Genomic DNA, 21,567 nt, shown 5'->3' on the forward strand with positions numbered 1-21,567 from the left:
TGTTCTCATTTGAGAGTGAGAAATCTAAAACTCTAGAAAAATAGGAGCAGAAGTAGGCCATGCAGCACACTGAATCTAATCCACAATTCAGTGTGATCATGGCACATCATTCACTTAAAGTCTTTTTCCTCACACTACTCCCGTATCCCTTTATGTCATTGACATGTCAAAAATTCCAAAGATTCAAAATACTCTAAGTAAAAACATTTCTCTTCATCTCAGTCCTAAATGGCTTTCCCTTATTTTGAATTTGCATCCTTTAGTTTGGGGGAGTCACAGAATCTGTACAGTGTGGAAACAGGCCATTCAGTCATCAAGTCCATCCGAGCCTCCGAAAAACATCACACACAGATCCAGCCCCCTACACTATCCTGTCAACCTGTGTTTGCCATGGTTAATTCACCTTGCATGCACATTCTTAGGCACTTTAGCATGGCCAGTACACCTAACCTGCAGGTCTTTGGAGTGTAGAAGGAACCTAGAGCACCCAGCAGAAACCCAGGCAGGCAGAGGGAGAATGGGCACACTCCACACAGACAGTCGCCGAGGATGGAATTGAACCCAGGTTTCTGGCACTGTGAGGCAGAAGTGCTAAGCTCCAAGTTGCCATGCCAGCCTGCATCTTCATATAGTACTTAAAGGGATAGATAGGGATGATGCAGTTTTCAATCAGACCACTTCTCACTCTTCAAATGTTTAGAGAATACATGCCCAGGTTTCCCAATGTCTCTTCATAGTAGAGTCTTTTGATTGTGAGAACAAGTCTGATGAACCTTCATTGCACTCCCTCTTTGACAATAACTATCCAAAGGGAACCAGGTGCAGTTTAATCAATATTCTGTACAAGTGAAGCAAGACTTCATGACTCATATATCTTGTTCCTATGTTTCAAATCCTGGCAAAAGGCAGACATACATCAACACACTAATGACTGATGCACCTGCATATTAGCCTTCAGTAACTTATTGAAGAGGACACCTAATTGACACCAGAGGTTAAAAGTTGATTAGACAGACTCCTGGCATAAACTTTATTTTTCTAGTTGGAGTTTTATTTCCAACTCGCACACCATAGAATTCCAAAATTTGAATACCTGATTCACATTTATTCACATTTATACAACCTGGTCTTTCTGAATTATCACTTAATTAACATATAATCATCTCCTGTTCCCTAGTTCCATTGGTCTAAAACCTCCTGCGCAGCCCTACCTGATAACATATTTCCTTATTGTCTTTATTAAAAGTAAATTCATATATACAACAACAATGACAAGCAAATACCACAGAACTACAAGATTGTGCAGAATTACAACATGTGTATTTTCAGTGAACATTAGAATTCCAAGCACTCATGTTCCACAGGGTGGTAGACGATTTCTGATTTCTGATACCATCTTAGAGCTTGGTCCTTTTTTTGAAAAGCAATCAGACTGCCACAATCCGCCCATTTCAATTTTGAGATTTCACTGTTCTCCAGCATTGGTTTCAAAAATTTTGATCGTCAGTCTTTTATCATTCATGCATTTTGCTAAATATAAATTATCCAATAATTAATACTGATGTAGCACTCAAGGGGTATTCTGCCAATTCCCTTCTTGGAAGTTCTTTCCAATATTTTTATTAAGAAAAATGCCATATTTACCACTTTGTGTCCTGTTACTAGATGGTCTCACCAGCTCTTTAACACTGTATCATTCATTCTCTGTTTTATAGCTATTTGTCCCATTTGTACAATGAACATTGCTGTAATTGAATTGTTTCCAAAGAATTTTTCTTTCAGTGCTTCTGACATTTGTTCTAGCAGTTTGTGTTTATCTGGAAATTTAGCTCCGTCTAAACTCAATATATTGCCACAGTCTAATAACTTAAGTACCAACACAGATTGGGCAATTTTATACGTAATCTCCTGAATTCCATTATGTAATAAATGTGTAACTGTCTTCACTGTTTCTGGTTTTGTCAATACCTGACCATGCCTTGTAAGCAGCAGTTAATAAGTCATCTTAGGATCGTAGGAATAGGAGTAGGCCATTCAGTTCCTTGAACCTGTGCCACCATTCGATGAGATCATGCTTGATCTGTGGCCTAACTCCATATACCTGACTTCTGCCCATATTTCTTACTACCCTTATTAATGAAAATTATATCTATCTCAGATCTACAATTAACAACTGATCTTGCATTCACTGCCATTTATAGAAGAGAGTTCCAATCGTCTACCACCCTGTGGGTTTAGAAGTGTTCATAACATCTCTTCTGAATGGTCTGGCCCTAATTCTCAAGCTATGGTCCCTAATTGTGGAATATCTAACCAATACAAATGGTTTGTTTTTATCTACCCTGTTTTTTTCGAACAAAATCTTGAAGACTTTGATAAGATCACCCCTGAACCTTCTAAATTTTAAAGAAAAGAGGCCTAATTTGTATAAGCTATTCCCCCAACCCCTGAAGTGCAGGTATCATTCTTTTTGTACTCCCTCCCATGCCAATATATTCTTGCTGAGGAGTGGTGCCCGTCTCTGCTCTCAGTACTCCAAGTGGGGTCTAATCTGGGTTTTGTGTAACTGCAGCATAACTTCTGCACCCTTGTACTCTTTGTCCCCCAGATATGAAGGCCAGCATTTCATTAGCTTTCTCTATTTTTTTCTGCACCTGTTTGCGACATTTTAAAAATCTATGCATGTGAACCCCTAGGTCTCTTTGGATATCCATTCTATTGAACTTCACACCAATTAGAAAGTACTATGATCTATCCTCTTTTGCACCGAGATGGATAACCTCATTTTTGCATACATTGAAGTCCAACAGCTACAGTTCTTTTCCCATTCACTTAAGCTGTAAATATCCCTTTGTACTTTTGTGCAGGCAACTACATTGTCTATAATGTCACCTACCTTTCTGTCTTTGGCAAACTTGATTATATGACTTTCTATGCCATTATCAAAGTCATTAATAAATAATGTGAAGAACTGAAGCCCGAACACAGATCCTGTAGGACACCACTGGTCACATCCTGCCAATTTGAATACTTACCCATTATCCCTACTTTCTGTCACCTACCACTAACCTGATTTCCCAACCATGTCAGTAATTTACCCTCAGTTTCATAGGGCTTCATTAACAGTCTGTTGTGTGGGAGTTTATCAAAAGCCTTTTGGAAGCCCATAGTAAATTTTATCTATCATTGTTAATAATTTTTCCAAACCTTCGTGTGTATTCAAATTATCAGTGTGCAGTCTGCAAAAGCTTTGCTTCTTTTCCTGCTGTTGTATGGTGGCAAAAGAGCCAAGGTCATACCTTGTTTCTTCTTCAGTAAGGAAGTAATGTGGTCTACATCGTTTCATTATTCTTCCACTGATCTTACGGTTTGCATTCAGAGAGCAGGGGTAGAAGATTGTACTCTGATTAAACCATCTGTCTCTTCAGTACCAGTGTATAAAATTCTGTATAAATTACTGTTTGGTCACAATAATGCTTAGTTTCGATCTTTGAGTTACAAACAGCTAGCCATCCTTTGCTACCAATGATAGATATCAGAGGAATAAAGATTGGTTAGACAGAATTTGGACATGTACTTTTCTGGTTGGAGCTTTATTCAAACTCACACATTACAAAACTCCAACACTGATTACTTGTTCCCCATGTGTACCCAGTTCTAACCTATTATCACCTAATTAACATATGACCGACGCCTGTTCCCTCATTCCATTTGCTCTCAGGCAATTTACCAGACTATACCAGATAATAACAACAACCAGGTCCCTTTGTATGTCTACCTATTCTAATCTCTTGCAATTTTGAAATATTCTGTGCAAATGTTCATCCTTCTGAAGTGGATAACTTCACATTTTTCTCACATTATATTCCATCTGTTATGTTCTTACTTACTCATAGATCTATCCAAATGTTCTTAAAGCCATTTCCATCTTCTTCAAGGCAGATATATTCGCCTAACTTTGTGTCATCTGCAAAATTGGAAATATTACACATGATCTCCATATCCAGATAAGTAATATATGTCATGAACAGCTGGGACCCAAGTACCAGTTCCTGTGAAACTCCACTAGTTATCATCGCCCATTATGAGATTCAGCCATTTATTCCTACTTCCTGCCTGTGAGCCTTCTTTCTCCCTTCCTTCTTGAATACCCTTCTTGAAGAACATTTGCTACCTTCCGATCTGCTGGCACCATTCCAGTGTCTATAAACTATTTGAGAATAGTCATCAATCCATCAACTCTCTTTATAACCACCTCCTCCAGCCTCATTAATTTATCCAACACAACCTTCTTACTGATACTAATTGCCTTCAATTCCTCATTTTCTTAGTCCCTTGGATCTCTAATTCAGGGAGATTTCTTACATTTTCCCCAGTGAAGACATATAATCATTTAGTTTCTTTGCCATTTCTCTATTGCCTGCTACAAATTCTTCTTACCCTGATACATTTATGGAGCCACATTTGTCTTCAACAGTGTTTTATTTTTACATTTCTGTCAACACTTTTTAAAGTCAGTTTTGATTCCTCTTGACAAACTGAGCTGTGATATCTTAACTTTAAAAACTACTTATTAATGATGCTTCTTGCTACAGTCTCTTAACAAAATAAGGTTTGTTAAGACCAAGGATGGAGGAGTGTACTGTCTCTTTCTGTAGTCACACTACTCCTCTCATTATAGCATGACGTTAAATGTTTACACAGTTACCATGCTGCATTTAAATTAGATGGAGAATAAAATGATTTTCCTAATAAACAACAAAATTAGTGATTTGTTATAAAAGCAGGACTTATTTAATAAAGCTGTAAAGCTGATTTATTCACACTTTGAAACATTAAAGAAGAAATATTTAGTCTTCTAAACAGCCCTGCACATATGCACCAGGTAAGACAAAGAAAATGCTCTGTAAAAGTTAGCTTTAGGACAAAAATACTTTGGCCAATAATTTTCAGCTGTTGAACGAGAAAAAGGATGGTATATGAAATGGTGAAAATGGCTTTCAGACACCCTTGTGGCACACATAGAGAGATGTCACTAGACACAGGCTGTTGTACAAAACTCTGGTGCGGCCGCACTTGGAGTATTGCGTACAGTTCTGGTCACCGCATTATAAGAAGGATGTGGAAGCTTTGGAAAGGGTGCAGAGGAGATTTACTAGGATGTTGCCTGGTATGGAGGGAAGGCCTTACGAGGAAAGGCTGAGGGACTTGAGGTTGCTTTCGTTAGAGAGAAGAAGGTTGAGAGGTGACTTAATTGAAACATATAAAATAATCAGAGGGTTAGATAGGGTGGATAGGGACAGCCTTTTTCCTAGGATGGTGACAGCGAGCATGAGGGGACATAGCTTTAAATTGAGGGGTGAAAGATATAGGACAGATGTCGGAGGTGGTTTCTTTACTCAGAGAGTAGTAAGGGAATGGAACGCTTTGCCTGCAACGGTAGATTCGCCAACTTTAGGTACATTTAAGTCGTCATTGGATAAGCATATGGACATTCATGGAATAGTGTAGGTTAGATGGGCTTCAGATCAGTATGACAGGTCGGCACAACATCGAGGGCTGAAGGGCCTGTACTGTGCTGAAATGTTCTATGTTCTATGTTGTCACTGGGGTCTTCAAATGCACTTTGTTCAAGAGATCATGAGGAGTCAATGAGAATAACTCTTTCAGTGGTTATTTCAGGGGAACAGCTGGATCAGGATTTTAGTTACTGCAATGGGCCCTCTACAAGGATTTTATCAGAAAAGCAGAGGATGAGCTGAATAGCCTCTCTGTTCCAGAAAACTGTACCCGAGCTGAACTCCAAACACTATCAAAAACAAAACCTTAAACCCAAGGCAGGTGATCTTCAGTAAATCCCAACAGTTAACTGAAGAGATAGTGGGAACTGCAGATGCTAGAAAATCTCAGATAATAAAGTGTGAAGCTGGATGAACACAGCAGGCCAAGCAGCATCTCAGGAGCACAAAAGCTGATGTTTCGGGCCTAGAAGGGTCTAGGCCCGAAACATCAGCATTTGTACTCCTGAGATGCTGCTTGGCCTGCTGTGTTCATCCAGCTTCACACTTTATTATCTTAGTTAACTGAAGACATGTTATTTACAGCATATCCAACAACTCCACAGTTGGCCTGTTCTGTTGGCTTAAAACATATGATCTTGGAAAAAAAGTAATTATAAATTGTCCCAAATATTTTTAGTGACCCCCTTCAAAAGAAAGTTCAGAATCCAAACACAACAATTTTCACAATCTTAACATCAACCTTCGAAAAATTTTAATAATAAAGCATGTTCACGGTAAGTTAAAGATTGATTTTAGTGGCTAAATAGAAAAAAATCCATAAAACTATTACTAATTTTAGTTAAAATTAACAAAAATATGTATTCAGACATACAATTTTACACAACAGTAAAATTGCCCAACCTAACAGCTGTAATCTTGATACAATATTTGATCTACAAGTGTCCCATCAGAGTTTAATGTTTTATTTTCTAAATGCTATTTCACAATTGCATTCTATGGAGTAGCTCAGCAGGCTTAATAAAAGCTGGACGAAGAGATGACTTTACACCCTTTCATGAAAATAGCTTCCAGATTCAGATAAAGAGGTCCAAATATTTTGGTGGATGAGTGAATAATGAGGTTGGTGAAGTGAGTTGCGAGTGAATTGAATAGAGTGGTTGGATGGTCAAGTGTGAATAATCAGATAGGGAGATGATAAGTAGGTGATGGACAGGTCAGTTGTGGCTAATCAATCTGTCATAGAGTCATGGATACAGATCCTTCGGTCCAACTCATTCATGCCGACAGGTGTCCTAAATTAATTTGCCATTTGCCTGTATTTGGCCCATATCCCTCTAAACCCTTCTTATTCATAGACTCATCCAGATGCCTGTTAAATGTTGTAATTGTACCAGCCTCCACCACTTCCTCCAGCAGCTCATTCCATATACGCATTGTTTTCTACGTGAAAATGTTGCCTCTTAGCTCTCTTTTAAATTTTTCCCCTCTCACCTTAAACCATCGCCCTGTAGTTTTGGACTCCCCCACCACTTGGAAAAGACCTTGCCCATTCACCCTATCCATCCCCGTCAAGATTTTACAAACTCGTATAACGGTCACCCCCTCAGCCTCCAATACTCCAGGAAAAATAGCACCGGCCTATTCAGCCTCTCCCTATAGCACAACCCTCAAACCTTGGGAACATCCTTAAAAATCTTTTCTGAACTCTTTCAAGTTTCACAACATCCTTCCAATAACAGGGAGATGAGAAATACACACAATATTCCAAAAGTGGCCTAAGCAATACAGCCACAACATGACCTTCCAACTCCTATACGCAATGCGCTGACCACTAAAGGCATACCAAATGCCTTCTTCACAATTCTCTCGACCTGGAATTCCACTGTCAAGGTAATATGGACCTGCACTGCAAAGTCCCTTTGTTCAGCAATATACTCCAGGACCGTACCATTAAGTCCTGCCCTGATTTGCCTTTCCAAAATGCAGTACCTCACAGTTATCTAAATTAAACTCCAAAATGCCACCCCTCGGCCCATTGGCCCACCTGAACAAGGTCCCATTGTACTCTGAGGTAACTTCCTTTGCTGTACACTACCCTACCCCACCAATTTTGGTGTCATCTGCAAACCTACTAGCCATAACTCCTATATTCACATCCAGATCATTTATATAAGTGATGAAAACAGTGGAACCAGTAACAATCCTTGTGGCACACCTCTGGTCACAGGTCTCCAGTCTGAAAAGCGACCCTCCACCACCACATTCTGTCTCCTACCTTCAAACCAGTTCTGTAACTGAGTTTAAACCATGTATTAATCACCGTAACATTTCTCAGGTGTGTGTGCAAGTAAGCCCTGTGTATTTGGTCAAAGTCTATGGCATTGAGCTCAGTGCCAGAGACATTGTGGACAGAGGAAATAAACACATAAGATTAAACTTCTCTGGCAACTGCAACACATGTATGTCTGTCTGGATTTTAGCAGAATCTTGTCATGCATCTCATAACTTCCATATCATCTCCAGTGACCAGAATAATAGAAAATAACAGATGACCATAAATTTCTCTGAAGTACTTTAGTTAGAAGCCTGCAATTTTCAAAATAAAATTGGCTGCATCCCATGGTACAAAATATTACTGATGGCAATAAAGTCAATTTGGAAATAAATATCTAATATTATCATAAAACTGTAATTATGCTTGAAGTTAAACTGTGCACAGTGCATCTTATTACCATTTCATAATGGTTGGTAGTAGCATAAATCCTACAAATTATTATATAATTTTTTTTACTATTCATCTAACCTGTAATGGAGCTGTAAATCCCATAATAAAATGCCTTTGAGGTATGTGATCTGATTGATTTTAAATTAGGTGTACAAATAACTTTCCAAGTTCCTGGATGGATGCAACTGCAAAACATTTCAAGAAGTTCAACGCCGTCCTGGAATCAAACCCACATCGCTGGTACTGTGAAGCAGCAGTGCTAACCACTGAGCCACGTGCCACCCCTACTTGCAAAGTTTTCTGCAAATTACTTGCAAAGTTTCTCTGAACTGTTAGATTACTAAAATAAAATCCTTTTCCGCATTATATTTCCTTCCAATGTTGTAATTTCAGAAGAGAAATAGGCTTGGATTAAACAGGACACAAAGTAAGACACTGCAGTTTTCAGGTATATTGATATTCATAGATCTCTTTTTGACTGTGAAAGAGCAAGGAATGTTTTTTCCAGTTTAGGTTAAGTAAGTGTTCAGGTGTGTTACATTTTTGATTATGAGATGAAACTATTTATAAAGTAAACTTTCAATGAATAAAATTATTGGACTTAAATTTTATCTATGACTCTTGGACAGTATTCTGCCATTACATATCCAATTATGTCTAACTAATGACAATCCAAGGAGTTCTCTGAAAAGTAATTGATCCACCCCAGTGGATTGCCATCAGATCATAGTGACAGATGTCCAACTCATTGTTTCCTGACTAAATCTTACCTATTAATTTACAAACAAAGTTTCATTCTAAATTTTAGCATAAATATTGCCAACTCCAAAGACTCTATAGAGGTGGTTTATTACCCCAATCATAGTATAACTAGGAATCTGGAGATTTTGTAATATTACACTGTTCCTCAGTCCATGACACATAGTTAGTGGGTTTTTTTTTCTTTGTGTCTCTGCATCTGTCACTCCAAGGCCTTTCTCAGTAGAAGGTCGTGTTTTCTTTAGCTTCCAGAATGATTGTTCTGCTCAAAGGTTACTAAATCAAACTGTTTTTTAGATATGGGCCACTACGGTTACTTTCATGTATTTTCATTTGAGGCACAGTGCGAAGTTTGGCCTTGCATGTCAAATTGTTTTTCTGCTGTCATGAGTATTTCAGTTTGCTGATTTTGAAACGTCTTTGAATGAGATGTTTTAAAATCCTCAGTGGGAACTAAGTGCAAAATGAAAGACACAAAGACAGTCTGAATTACTGAATGAGTAAATACTTGTAAACATTACAAATAAAAAGACATTTATAGCTGCAAGTTTGAAACTCATATTATAGCACTTCTTCCCAGATTAAACAGATAATTCAGATACAAATGATTTGTTTGCTGAGATGCAATGACCAGGAGATATTGCACCTTTTTTTAAATTTGAGCTCAACATGAACTTAAAATTGTTTCTCATTGTTTCTCTTCATAGCCAATAATGCTGGTGTGAACAAGAGGCAGATCACAGACCTTGTGGATCAGAGCATTCAGATTAATGCACACTGCTTTGTTGTGACAGCAGATAATCGTTACATCCTGGTTTGTGGATTTTGGGATAAGAGTTTTCGAGTGTACTCAACAGAAACAGGTATTTGACAGTGCCAACTGGCTTCTAGAAATTCACTGTCAAAATTAAAGATAGTCGTTTTTAAAATCAGAACAACCAATAGTATTATCTTCAGTGTAGTCATGTTTATGATGTAAGGTTGACCCATCCATCTCTTCATTTTAATATAGCAGCACATTCTAGAAATGTTATGTATTATAGTTCTAGATAACAAAGTGTGGAGCTGGATGAACACAGCAGGCCAAGCAGCATCTTAGGAGCACAAAAGCTGACGTTTCGGGCTTGGACCAAACATCAGAAAAAGCTTTTGTGCTCCTAAGATGCTGCTTGGCCTGCTGTGTTCATCCAGCTCCACACTTAGTTATCTTGGATTCTCCAGCATCTGCAGTTCCCATTATCTCTGTATTATAAATCTAGACTGTCAGCTGGTTTCCTGACAAAAATAACAAAAAACATCAGCTTTATTTGCAATCTGGGAATACCAATCCAATACATGTACTATCCAGAAGGCATGTTATTCAAATCTAAATTTTGACGCCAAAAAATGCCAATAATCTTAATGTAATTTTTAAAGTTAGCTTTAGTCCCTGCTAGATTTCAATTAAAATAATAATTTTTATACAAGTTGAAAAAGGAAGGTGGAAAAGACTTGCACTGCAAATTAAAAACAAGTTTCAAAATAATACTTCTAGCAAAGAATGTGAATTAATAATTTCTGATGAATTCTAATTGAAAAGTTAATTAGTTTAACAAAAGATGCTGACTGGTATTTGTGTTTTATCAGCATAATCAGTGTTTTACCATTTATGTAAACATTATTTTGTATATTGTAACCATTTCAATTTCAGTGTATTTGAACATGAGGCAGATGTTGACCACTTTATTTAAAAGCTATGCAACAAAAAATTATTTACAGACCTTTCATAAGGTATTGGAGAAGGAAGGTGTGATCAGCTGTGTGAAAGATTATAATTCAATCAAAAAGAACAAGGAGCTTACCTTTGTCAGAGTTATGTGTGGTGTCATTTATAACTTTGATAAAAGCTGTTTGTTACTTTTATTAAGTACCATGGCTGCAGTGGAGACTTGGTTGTCATGATTCAAACATAACATTTAAGGAAAGATGGACATAGGTGGGTGAGGAAACAAGAATTCAAAGATGTTGATGAGAAAAGGAAAGGAAATTGACATGGACTGAGAGGAAGTAGCTTGGTTTTGGGTGATGACAGTAGATTTGAACAAGGGTGGATAGTACCTAAGTTGAGAGAACTGTTAACAGTATTAACGCACATAATCAAGAAGGGAAGTGAGATGGGCATCACTTTAGTCAGGGTGGGGTCAAAACAGCAGAAGTGTCTCTTGAAAAGATTAGTTCAATGAGTGGGGACAGCAGAGAAACTAGAGGAAGATGCATGTGCATGAGTAGGGCAGCAATAATCTTAGAGAATATTTGGCCATGTCATCTAACAGAAAGCAGGGAAGTATTGGAGTATGTTCATTAGAGTATGTCACAGTGTTTCTTGTGGGAAGAGCGAAACCAGACACCATCAGTGGTAATTGTAATGAGGTCAGACAGGTGGACCTCATAGAATATGAGTTCCCTAATTGGGGCTGTTAATCTGGTCCAATCAGGGCATCCTGGCTAACAGATATAAACAGGAATATCAGCTATCTTGTTTCGTTTGAAACCAGGCTCTGAGAGAGCTGGATCAAGGTCAAGGATTTTCCATATGTAAATAAAGGATGACTTGGTGACAGGATGTCAGCCTTTGTGGAGCTATTGCACCATCAATATGTCTGCTCAATCAAATGAGGATTTCAGAAGAAGCTCCTTTAGCTGTAATGGTGAGAATGTGGAACTCAGTAGTCAGAGAGTGGTAGAGACAAATCAAATGGATGCATTTTTTAAAAAAGCTTGTTATCCATTTGAGTGAGAAAATAATAAAGAGTTAAGCTGATGAAATTTGATAAGAAAGGTAGGAAGAGGCTGTAGAGAAGCATAGTTGCTAGTATGAACTAGATGGGTTGAACGATCTGTTTCTGTGTTGTGTATGCAATCTTACCCAATCTAATTTGCATTTTATACCTTCCTACAGCAATGCAGCTGAAATCAAAAAGTCATTAGAATACGGGATTGAAATTGCATTCCTACTCTTTGAGGTGCTTTCTGCTTGTTGATACACAAATGCACTGTGCCGCTGAATATGTGTGCCTTTTTAATTCACAAGTACAAGGAAAGGCTTGTTTTTGTTGTTATTTATTGTAATATTTACATCAATTTTATTGTTTCCAGAGGTTTACTGAGAAATTACTGCTGCATAGTATCCAAGCTTCCTAATTTTTTTAAATGGAAATGCTGCAAATAGAACATATCAAAAACTTGATTTTGTTCTTCATCTTTATAAACAAGAATCTATAAAGATTGAGCCCAATCATTGTGTAATATAGCCATATCATCCATTTTCTAATGCTACAGTTCAATTAAAACCTGACTTTGTAAATTTTTTCAGGGAAATTGACACAGATTGTGTTTGGACACTGGGATGTGGTCACATGCCTGGCCAGGTCAGAGTCCTATATTGGTGGAGATTGTTATATTGTATCAGGATCTCGTGATGCTACACTTCTGCTGTGGTACTGGAGTGGTCGGCACCATATCATTGGAGACAACCCCAACAATAGTAAGTTGCCTTTGAAAAGAAGAACTGTCACTTAATCTTACAATTTTATAAAAAGCATGGTACAGCAGGATGATTAGTGTTTAATTGTCAAATATCCTGTAACCAAAATAAGAGCTTTGAAAGAGTGAAAAGAATTTAAATGCCAGAACTAATAATTAGCTGTTTTAGGTGTTAGAATTTACAGTAATGAGTTTTCAGCAGTGTTGGGACATTAATTAAGATTTGTAGTTTCACTGTATGCATCCAATCTGTGAAGCAAGATTTGTTGCAGATGATAATTGAGAGGAAGAGAGTTAATAAGTTTTATTTAATGTACTTTACATGTACAGAAAGCTTTTAAAGACAGAAAATGATTTACGATGATAACTACTTGACCTAGTTCCAAACTCTTGAAATATAGTTTTATGGTAAATCAAGTGACATTTTACATGAATGCATCCACCCTCCTATGACTCACATCACACATCTCTCATTAAAACAAGTTGATCTTCTGAGATGGAATGATTTAGCAGAAGAGATAAACCCTTTTAAGGATGAATATCTCCCTATGACTTTACAGTAATATATACATATTGAAAATTTTAAGTGAATGAGTAATATTTTTAGAAATAAATCAAACTTTGCAACTGGCCTTTAGCTTGAAGCAAAAATATATAAATATTTCAACATACTGCAAGCAGCAGCAAGCACTGTGCTGAAACAGCACACAATTCATAAAAAGGTTTTCATAGGATGTAGATATCACAGGCATTTGTTATCCATTCCAAATTGTCCTTGAACTGAGTTGCTGTTAGGTAAACTTCAGAGGCCAGTTAAGAGTCAACCACAATGTTGTGGGTCTGGAGAGACACACAGGCCAGACAAGGCAAGAATGACAGATTTCCTCCACAAAAGCATATTAGTAAACCAGATGAGTTTTTATGAAACGTAAATCGAATTTATTGGAAAAGCTCGTCAGGTCTGGCAGCACTGAAGAGAAATCAGAGTTAACATTTCGGTCAGTTGAATAGTTCTGAAGGCAGGTCAGGTGTATAGTTCTGAGGCAGGGTTACTGGACCTGAAACATTAGCTCTGATTTCTCTGCACAGATGCTGCCAGATTTGCTGAGCTTTTCCAGCAAATTCTGTTTTTGTTTCTGATTTACAACATCTGCAGTTCTTTCATTTTTAGAGTTTTTATGAAATTGACTAGCTTTCTATTTTAGATTTGTTAATTAATTGACTGTAAATTCCACTAGGTGCTATGGTGGGATTTGGACCCTTGTTCCCAGCAAAATAGTCTGGATATATAAATCCAGTGCCATTACCACACTTCCATCATCTTCCCTTGTTAATACAATTTCACTTGTTTGGCGATCAGCAGGAAGAAGTGCCAGCAAGGTAGATGGTAAACATATACCAACATATTTAAATGTTAGCACAAACAAGTAGATGAAGAAGCAAAGTGATGACTTTCTTCCTTATTATGAAACTGAACTGATTCTAAAAAAAATCTGTAAATACATTGGGTAATTTCAATTTTTCTTGTGGAGATTTTCAAAATATCTGATTATGTTGGTGGATTGAGTGATGTACAGCAGTATTGTAGAGCCTTGCCTGTTTGTTTATTCAGCAGTGGGACAGTTTTTTATCACCTCACTTTCTGAATCCCAAAGCATTATCTCTGAAAATAATAGAAATCTCAAAGCAATCACTAAGACTGTTGTGCAATTTATATTCATTGTTCACTCAAAGGGGTCTATTTTAACTTGCACCATCTGTTACCAAGCAGGTAAGGGGCTAATTAGCATTGAGAGGGTGGGTTACTCATGCCTTTGTCTCCCTAATCTGGCTGACTACAATATGAAATTGCAGGCTACAAGGCGCTGCCCAAACAGGTATAGCATTACGTATGTGTAAATTTGGATCTGATTAGATAATCAATGCCAACATTGCTATTTTAATGTAAATTGTCATTGAGGGTATGATAGCTTATCTACTAGTGTAAATCTGTCTTGAAACGTCAGAGCCAGAAAATGCCCAGCAAAGGATTATTCCTCAGGAGTAAAAACAACTGAATCCAGAATTTTCAACCAAGTCACCTTCTTACAGGGTTGTTATGAAATATTGCCTTTTGATTGTCTTTCATTTTTAAAAAAAATCTGTTATCCTATGAAATGCATAATTGATGAACAATGCAAAGTAAAATGCTGAAATAGTCATTTGATGAATATAAAGGAAAATTCCTCTTTGCAGTCAAGAGAAGATAGGTGTGTTGGGACATAATGTGTTTGTCTGAAATGCACAGGTTGCTTGCAATTCAGTTGAGGTTGAGTTATTTGCCATTCATTGAAAAAATCTTTCTTGTGAATGCTGCTGTATATGTCGTTGAACATCACCTTTATGAGTTCTGAAATTAAACTGTGATAGATCTGGTGCCAGATGTTTTAATTTGATGCAGAGCAATTTAAAACTGAAAAAAAACTAATTTAAAAGTGATAAAAATTAATTTGCACTCCCTAATTGAAGCTGTTGCACTTTGCTGAAGAGCTGCAAGACTCCGACATCTTATGTTGGAATAAGAGCTGATTGAATCTTTTTTTTGTCAGGCAGGTGTGTTGCACTTGGCCAAGAATCCTCCAGAGCATTTCTTGCAATATATTATATTCAGCCTTTGACTGCAGATCTCTTGAAGGGATCAATTCAATTCACACTGCATCCTAAGGGACTGAAAGTCCATTGATTAGAGGGATTTCACCTGACATTTCTCATTAGACAGCTCCAAACAGCATGCGTCGATGCATTTCTTTTGTTTTGGTTTTGGGTGGGGGTTACATATTGCATTATTGTATAATTCATACTTAATTTAGTTCATATATGATGTATAAAACTGGTCATTTGTGTTTGGAACACATTAATCATTGCATTTTATTGGTACATATAAAGTGTACCTATTTTTTTCGAATTTTGTTTTCTTTTTCCAGTTGGTTTTGTTTCTAGTTTATGCTCTTTCATGTTTTAATCAAAGGGATCAGGCAGGCCATTATAATGCATTTGCCAAATAGCTTGTCATAATGTATCTGCCAAAGATCACTTGCTGTCTGATTTATTTTCACCACCTTCTTTCCTTGCAAGCATTAAACCTCAACTCGATACCTCCCCCTTATGGTTCAACCCTCACCTTGTGTGGACACTTCCAATTGTCAGTCTAAGGCATACTTCACACAGTGCAGTTTGCTGTGACACCACCCTTTTATTCTTTTAGTCACAGTTATTTAACATCTAGATAGTATTTCCAGAAGTTTATTTAAGGACTACTCTTTCTAAAATCTCTTTCATTATTAAATTGTGTCAAAAATATTTATTTTCTTTAAACTATTAAAATCTTAATTAGGGGTCAGTTACCTTAGTTTCCTAGTTGGGAAGCAAAGTAATGCCAACAGCACAGGCTCAATTCTCATGCCAGCTGAAAACACGGTGAAGGTTCCCCTTTCTCAACCTTGCCCCTTGCCTGATGTGTGATGGTTAAATCCATAATGAGAGTGCAGCCCTGTGGTCCTCTCAGACTATGGCAACTTTACTTACTAAGATACAAGTGATTACTAAAGTTATGATCTATATGTAAAGTCATAAGGGAACCTAGCTTCAGTTTGGCAGCATTTAAACAGTCAATGTTTAGTATTTTTAAGAAATAATGAACTCTGAATATCTATGTTGAAATTGTACAGTTTCTCCACAAGTATTTTATGTTAACAATAAACCTTGAAAGAGAACAGTAGCTTTTAGTTTAATCTTCAGTTGAATTATTTATGAATTGTATTAAAGGACTGTTGTTTCAAGATTGTTCCGTTAAACTTCCCTGATACTCTCAACTCCATAACAAAATGAAAATGAATCAATGATTGACACTTCAAGATCATGTTGGCCCCATTTATAGAGTTATAAAGCTGTACAGCATGGAAACAGACCTTTAGGTCCAACTTGTCCATGCTGACCAGTTATCCTAAATAAATGTAGTCTCATTTGCTAGTGTTTGGACCATATCCCTCTAAACCCTTTCTATTCATATACACATCCACATGCCTTTTAAATGTTATAATTGTACCAGACTCCACTACTTCCTCTGGCAGTTCATTCCATACATGCACCACCCTCTGCATGAAAATGTTGCCCCTTAGGTCCCTCTTAAACTTTCCCCCCTCATCTTAAGCCTATGCTCTCTTGTTTTGGACTCTCCTCACCTCAGGGAAAAGATCTTGCCTATTCATTCTACCCATGCCCCTCATGATTTTATAAACTTCTATAAGGTCACTCATCACCCTCTGACTCTCCAAGGAAAATTGCCCCTGTCTATTCAGCCTCTCCCTATAGCTCAAACCCTCCAACCCTGGCAATATCCTTATACATTTTTCCTGAACCCTTTCAAGTTTCACAACATCCTTCCTATAGGAGGGAGAGGAGAACTGCACGCAGTATTCCAAAAGTGGCCAAACCAATATCCTGTATACTTAAATATCTGCGTTTTCCAGTTCTGATCTTACTAATTGGCCAAGGCAGTCTTCACTGATATAGTGCCATGTAGTTTCCTAGGCTGAGATTTTATAGAACCTGCCAGAGTGGGGAAAATACTGAGTGGGCATGCAAAATTGTAGTTTTGGCTGCATGGCAAATTTCTGCCAGTGAAAAACCTGATACTTATTTAGTCAGCAGCAGGAATGGACTGATGTGGGGAACTAGTCTGCTGGGTAATTAGATTTATTATTGAGCCACTTAAAGGCTAGGATATATCTGAGCCCACTGGGATTTAGCAGTAGAGGTTGAGAAGGTGCATCCTTCTTCGAAAATCTTTCTTCTTCATTGGAATAAATCTTTGCTAAGCATTATTAAATAGCTTCTTAAAAGTTTGCCAATACAATGTTACTGTTCTACCTTTTTAATCTAATTTTCCATTTTAGCTAGCTCTGCCTTTATTTAGGTTTGAAATGTCTGTCTACATTTTGTTCCCTGTCAAGTGAATGTAAAGTACTGTCACATTATGATCATTGCCACCAAGAGTTTTTTTTATTTGAGACTGCTTTACCACTAGGTTATTGATTCATTGCTCCCTGGTTGGTTCTAGAATGTGCTGCTTGAAGAAATTGACTCAAATACAACCTTTGAACTCATTTCTAGGCTACCTTTACCAATCTGTCTCATCCAACTTACATGTAGAATAAGATCATTCATTATTATTGTGGCAGCGTGTTTGCCTGGCACTTTTCTCTGTTCCTGTTATACACTCTCCACACATAGCTATTGTTAGGACGCCTTCAAGGGGAGGTGTTGGTGCAATGTGAATGTCACTGGACCAGTAATCCAGACCCCAGGCTAATGTTATGGATTTGAATCTGTGTGAGATGATGAAATTTGGACTCAATGTAAAATGTGAATTTTTTTTAAACTATACAGTCGTTATACAATTGAATTTAAATTTGGTAAAAATCTGGAATAAAAACCTGGCCAAATGGTGGTCTTGTAAACATTGTTGGTAGTTGTAAAAACCCATTGGTTCGCAAATCTATTTGGGGAAGGAAATCTGCCATCCTTACATGGTCTGACCCAATGTGACTCTAGATCTGCAGCCATGTGGTTGACTTTTAACTGCCCTGTGGCAAATAGAGACGAACAATAAATACTGGCCTATCCAGCAACACACATTTCAAAGGAGAATTTTTTAAAAACTGCTCCCTGCAAGTGATACCTTTCCTTTTATGCAGCTTGTTGCTACCCAAACTGATTCCATGGGCTGGATTTCTCACCTTGAGGCAACGTGATATTTTTGGAGAGTTTCATGGCAGGTGTTCTGTTATGGCTCACAGCAGGTTTTCTTGCATTATCTTTTGCTCCTCAAGACATTAGCAATGCAACCAGCTTCTTTGGCATTCTTCTCATGAAAACATGCAGCAGGAAAGGTGAAACTGTCACCACTGACAGGATCTCTGTATGTTCAAACCGTGAGTGCCATATTTAAAGCCCAGCTGAAACCAGCTTCACATACTGCAAGTCAGGAACTGTTTTGCACACTGTCCTCTTGGGAAACTGAAATGTTACAGAAAGAAAAACTGACAGCCTGCTTTCCAGATTGGGACCTGGAGATCCTTCATAAACAAAATTCAAGAGGAAAGCCATCCTCTCTCTGGCTCAGAATGCTCACTCATTTACTCTGCTGAGAGCTGCTGATTGCCTACCTCAGGGTCTTCCATTCACCTTCTTCTCTAGGTGCTGCTGATTGCTTACCTTGGGTCCTCCAATCAAATGCTTCTCTGGGTGCTGCTGGATGTCTGTCTTGTGGTCCTCCTCTTGCTTGCTCCTCCAGATGCTGCAGACCGCCTGTTTAAGGGCTCTCCTGTTGCTTGTTTCTCTACACACTACTGCCACTCTACACTCTCCTGTTGCCTATTTCTCTACACTACTACTGGCTGTTCCTTCAGGCATTGCAGATGTCTGTCTAGGGGTCTTCTTTTCCAAAAATAAAAATGTATATTGGGACAGCTAGTCCAGTATCAGCGTGTTTTAAATCAAAAGTGATTGGGGTCTGTGTCGTACATGAGCAAACATTAATATGCACTTTCCATTAAATAATTTTTTCAATACAATATTTCAAGATGTTATTTACCATTTTTAGAAGAGAATTTCTCTATCTCAATGTCATTTTCAAAAATCCCTTCCTGCAGACTTCGGTATGTTTCACATTAATCCATCCAATATAGTATGCAAGAAGTAACACCTGGTTGGTGTAATGATGCCTATAACTCAAATGTGGTGACAGTCTTCCATCCTGTAAGATGACAGTTTGCATTGCGGTGGTCAGTTCTATGCTAAGCATCAGGGGTACAAATCTAGCATGACAGTTTCTGCTACATTGGCTGCAGAGGAAAACAGTGGGCTGAGAATTCAATTATATTACACAAATTGTAGAGAGATTCAAGTTTTATTGTCAATAAGTAGTTTTCCTTCTTTGTCTGCATTCATGATACAACCTTTAACCTCTCATCACATGTGTTAGAAATGACTTGCTTGTGACTGAATAATCAATTTATTTTAAAAAGATTCTTCTGGTTCTGGACATCTATTACAGGTAACTTACTGTTACCTTTTCTGGACCATGTTCCCAAGATGCCCCTTTCTTTTGTGGAATTGAAAACCACCCTTTTAAACAAAAGCAAAACTCTTGCTTATGAGCTGAAGATTTCATAATAGTTTACAATTCATTTGGTTAGTTTATTTATATTTTCACCACCGCCCACTCCTTGGGTATATTTTTATATTGCATGATTTCCTGCCCATGTGGGCAAGGATTGGACAAGTGGGGATGCCTTATTGTAGTGCTTTACCTGCTGCTACACAATTCCAGTTCACCCTTTCAGCTAGTAAGATTAGATTGTATACTTTTCAGAAATCAAATCAGTACTTTGATGACTGCGAATTAGATGATTGACCTTCAGTGACCACAATCATCATCCTTTATGTCAGGCGAGGCTGTAGCTACTGGAATTTTTTCCCTGATCTGCCCTATTTGTTTTACTCTAGTTTCTTTTTCTATTAAGGACAAATGCCTATCAAGGGCAGACATCTCACCTCAGCTTATGATTTTCTTTCATCAGTCCGGTCAGGGGAGAAAGAAAAGCAAACTAAGAAGTGAAATGAATCTGTGCACCTATGGTGATACAATAAAAAGAATTCATATGTATTTCCTCCCCTGTTTTTGGGCAATTATGTGAAAGAAATAAAGATTAGTAATTGCTGAAATTTGAAGAGCATCATGTTTTTTAACAGAACGTAAAACTAATTGGTGTTGGCAACGTTGCTTTAATTTAGAGCATACAACATGCATAATATGTTCATCTAAACAATATCCTAGCTACATATTTGGCTTTTTTTACTAAGTTACACGGTCTCTGATTTTTATTTTTAGGTGATTATCCTGCTCCTAGAGCTGTCTTGACTGGGCATGACCATGAAGTAGTTTCTGTATCTGTGTGCGCTGAACTGGGACTTGTCATCAGTGGTGCAAAAGGTGAGCAGGCATGCCTCAGCAGGAAGTATTGATACTTTTGTTATTTTAATGATCCTGTGTTTTCCCTTAAGCCTTGTTTAATCACAAAGTGCCACTCATCTGTGAGAATGAACAATTTCATTCCTTTCTGGCAGATGTTAGAGGTTTTTCTGAATATATTCATGTTTTTTTTACATAGAAGGGCCATGTTTGGTGCATACAATTACTGGAGATCTCCTTAGAGCCCTGGAGGGGCCAGAAAACTGTGTCTACCCACGTCTAATCTCTGTATCCAGTGAAGGTCATTGCATCATCTACTATGAGCGAGGAAGATTCTGTAATTTTAGCATCAATGGCAAATTATTAGGGCAGATGGAGACCAATGATTCAACTAGAGTAAGTGGCACACAATGTGCAAAAACATGATATACCATTTCTTTTTAGCATAGTAGACTTTAAGGTTATGGCTGTTTGGATTCTTCATACTTTTCCCAGCTTTCTACCTATCAGCTTGGAACAGTAATTTTCTTTTGCAGGTGTTTATTCAAGTGAGCAAATGTGTTCTTTAATTCTCAGTCTTGGAACTTTTGAAGCTTCAGTTACTGCTGAAAACTCTTCAGCTGACAATTTCTAAGGTGAAGTCCACATGGTGCTATACGTGAGCTTGATGGATTCGGCATCACCAACATTAGCCACTTCTGATACAAGGCTTTATTCCCCAGCAATTAAATTTCCAACTTCAATGAACACAGGAGAAAATTCATCTAAGCCGAACTTAATAAATGATTTCTAATCATCAAGGAAATATTATAAAAGCAAATGATTTATTTTTACAATATGAAATACCTCAGTGTTCCTTGATAAATAGGCAATGAATCATTGATAATATTTTTAGGAACATAGGTACATATAAATTAGAGCAGGCATCAGCAATTCAGCTGTTCAAGCCCGCTCTGCCATTTAACATGACCCCCTCCACCGACACCCTCGTCAGCCTAGCCGAACTCGTCTTCACCCTCAACAAC

At 37.7% G+C, this 21,567-nt stretch overlaps 1 protein-coding gene across 9 annotated transcripts in view; it reads left to right on the forward strand.

Moving 5' to 3' along the window:
• The window catches only part of nbeaa (neurobeachin a), an 828,675-nt gene that overhangs the window by 794,210 nt on the left and 12,898 nt on the right, over window positions 1-21,567 (forward strand). For all 9 annotated transcript variants that reach the window (XM_059646713.1, XM_059646714.1, XM_059646715.1 and 6 more), the window contains 4 exons: window positions 9,714-9,869; window positions 12,359-12,529; window positions 20,462-20,563; window positions 20,742-20,938. In XM_059646713.1, coding sequence (XP_059502696.1) covers window positions 9,714-9,869; window positions 12,359-12,529; window positions 20,462-20,563; window positions 20,742-20,938 — 626 coding nt within the window. The remainder of the gene's footprint in view (window positions 1-9,713; window positions 9,870-12,358; window positions 12,530-20,461; window positions 20,564-20,741; window positions 20,939-21,567) is intronic.

Source organism: Stegostoma tigrinum, chromosome 6, assembly GCF_030684315.1.
Source record: "Stegostoma tigrinum isolate sSteTig4 chromosome 6, sSteTig4.hap1, whole genome shotgun sequence".
Classification (NCBI taxonomy): domain Eukaryota; kingdom Metazoa; phylum Chordata; class Chondrichthyes; order Orectolobiformes; family Stegostomatidae; genus Stegostoma; species Stegostoma tigrinum.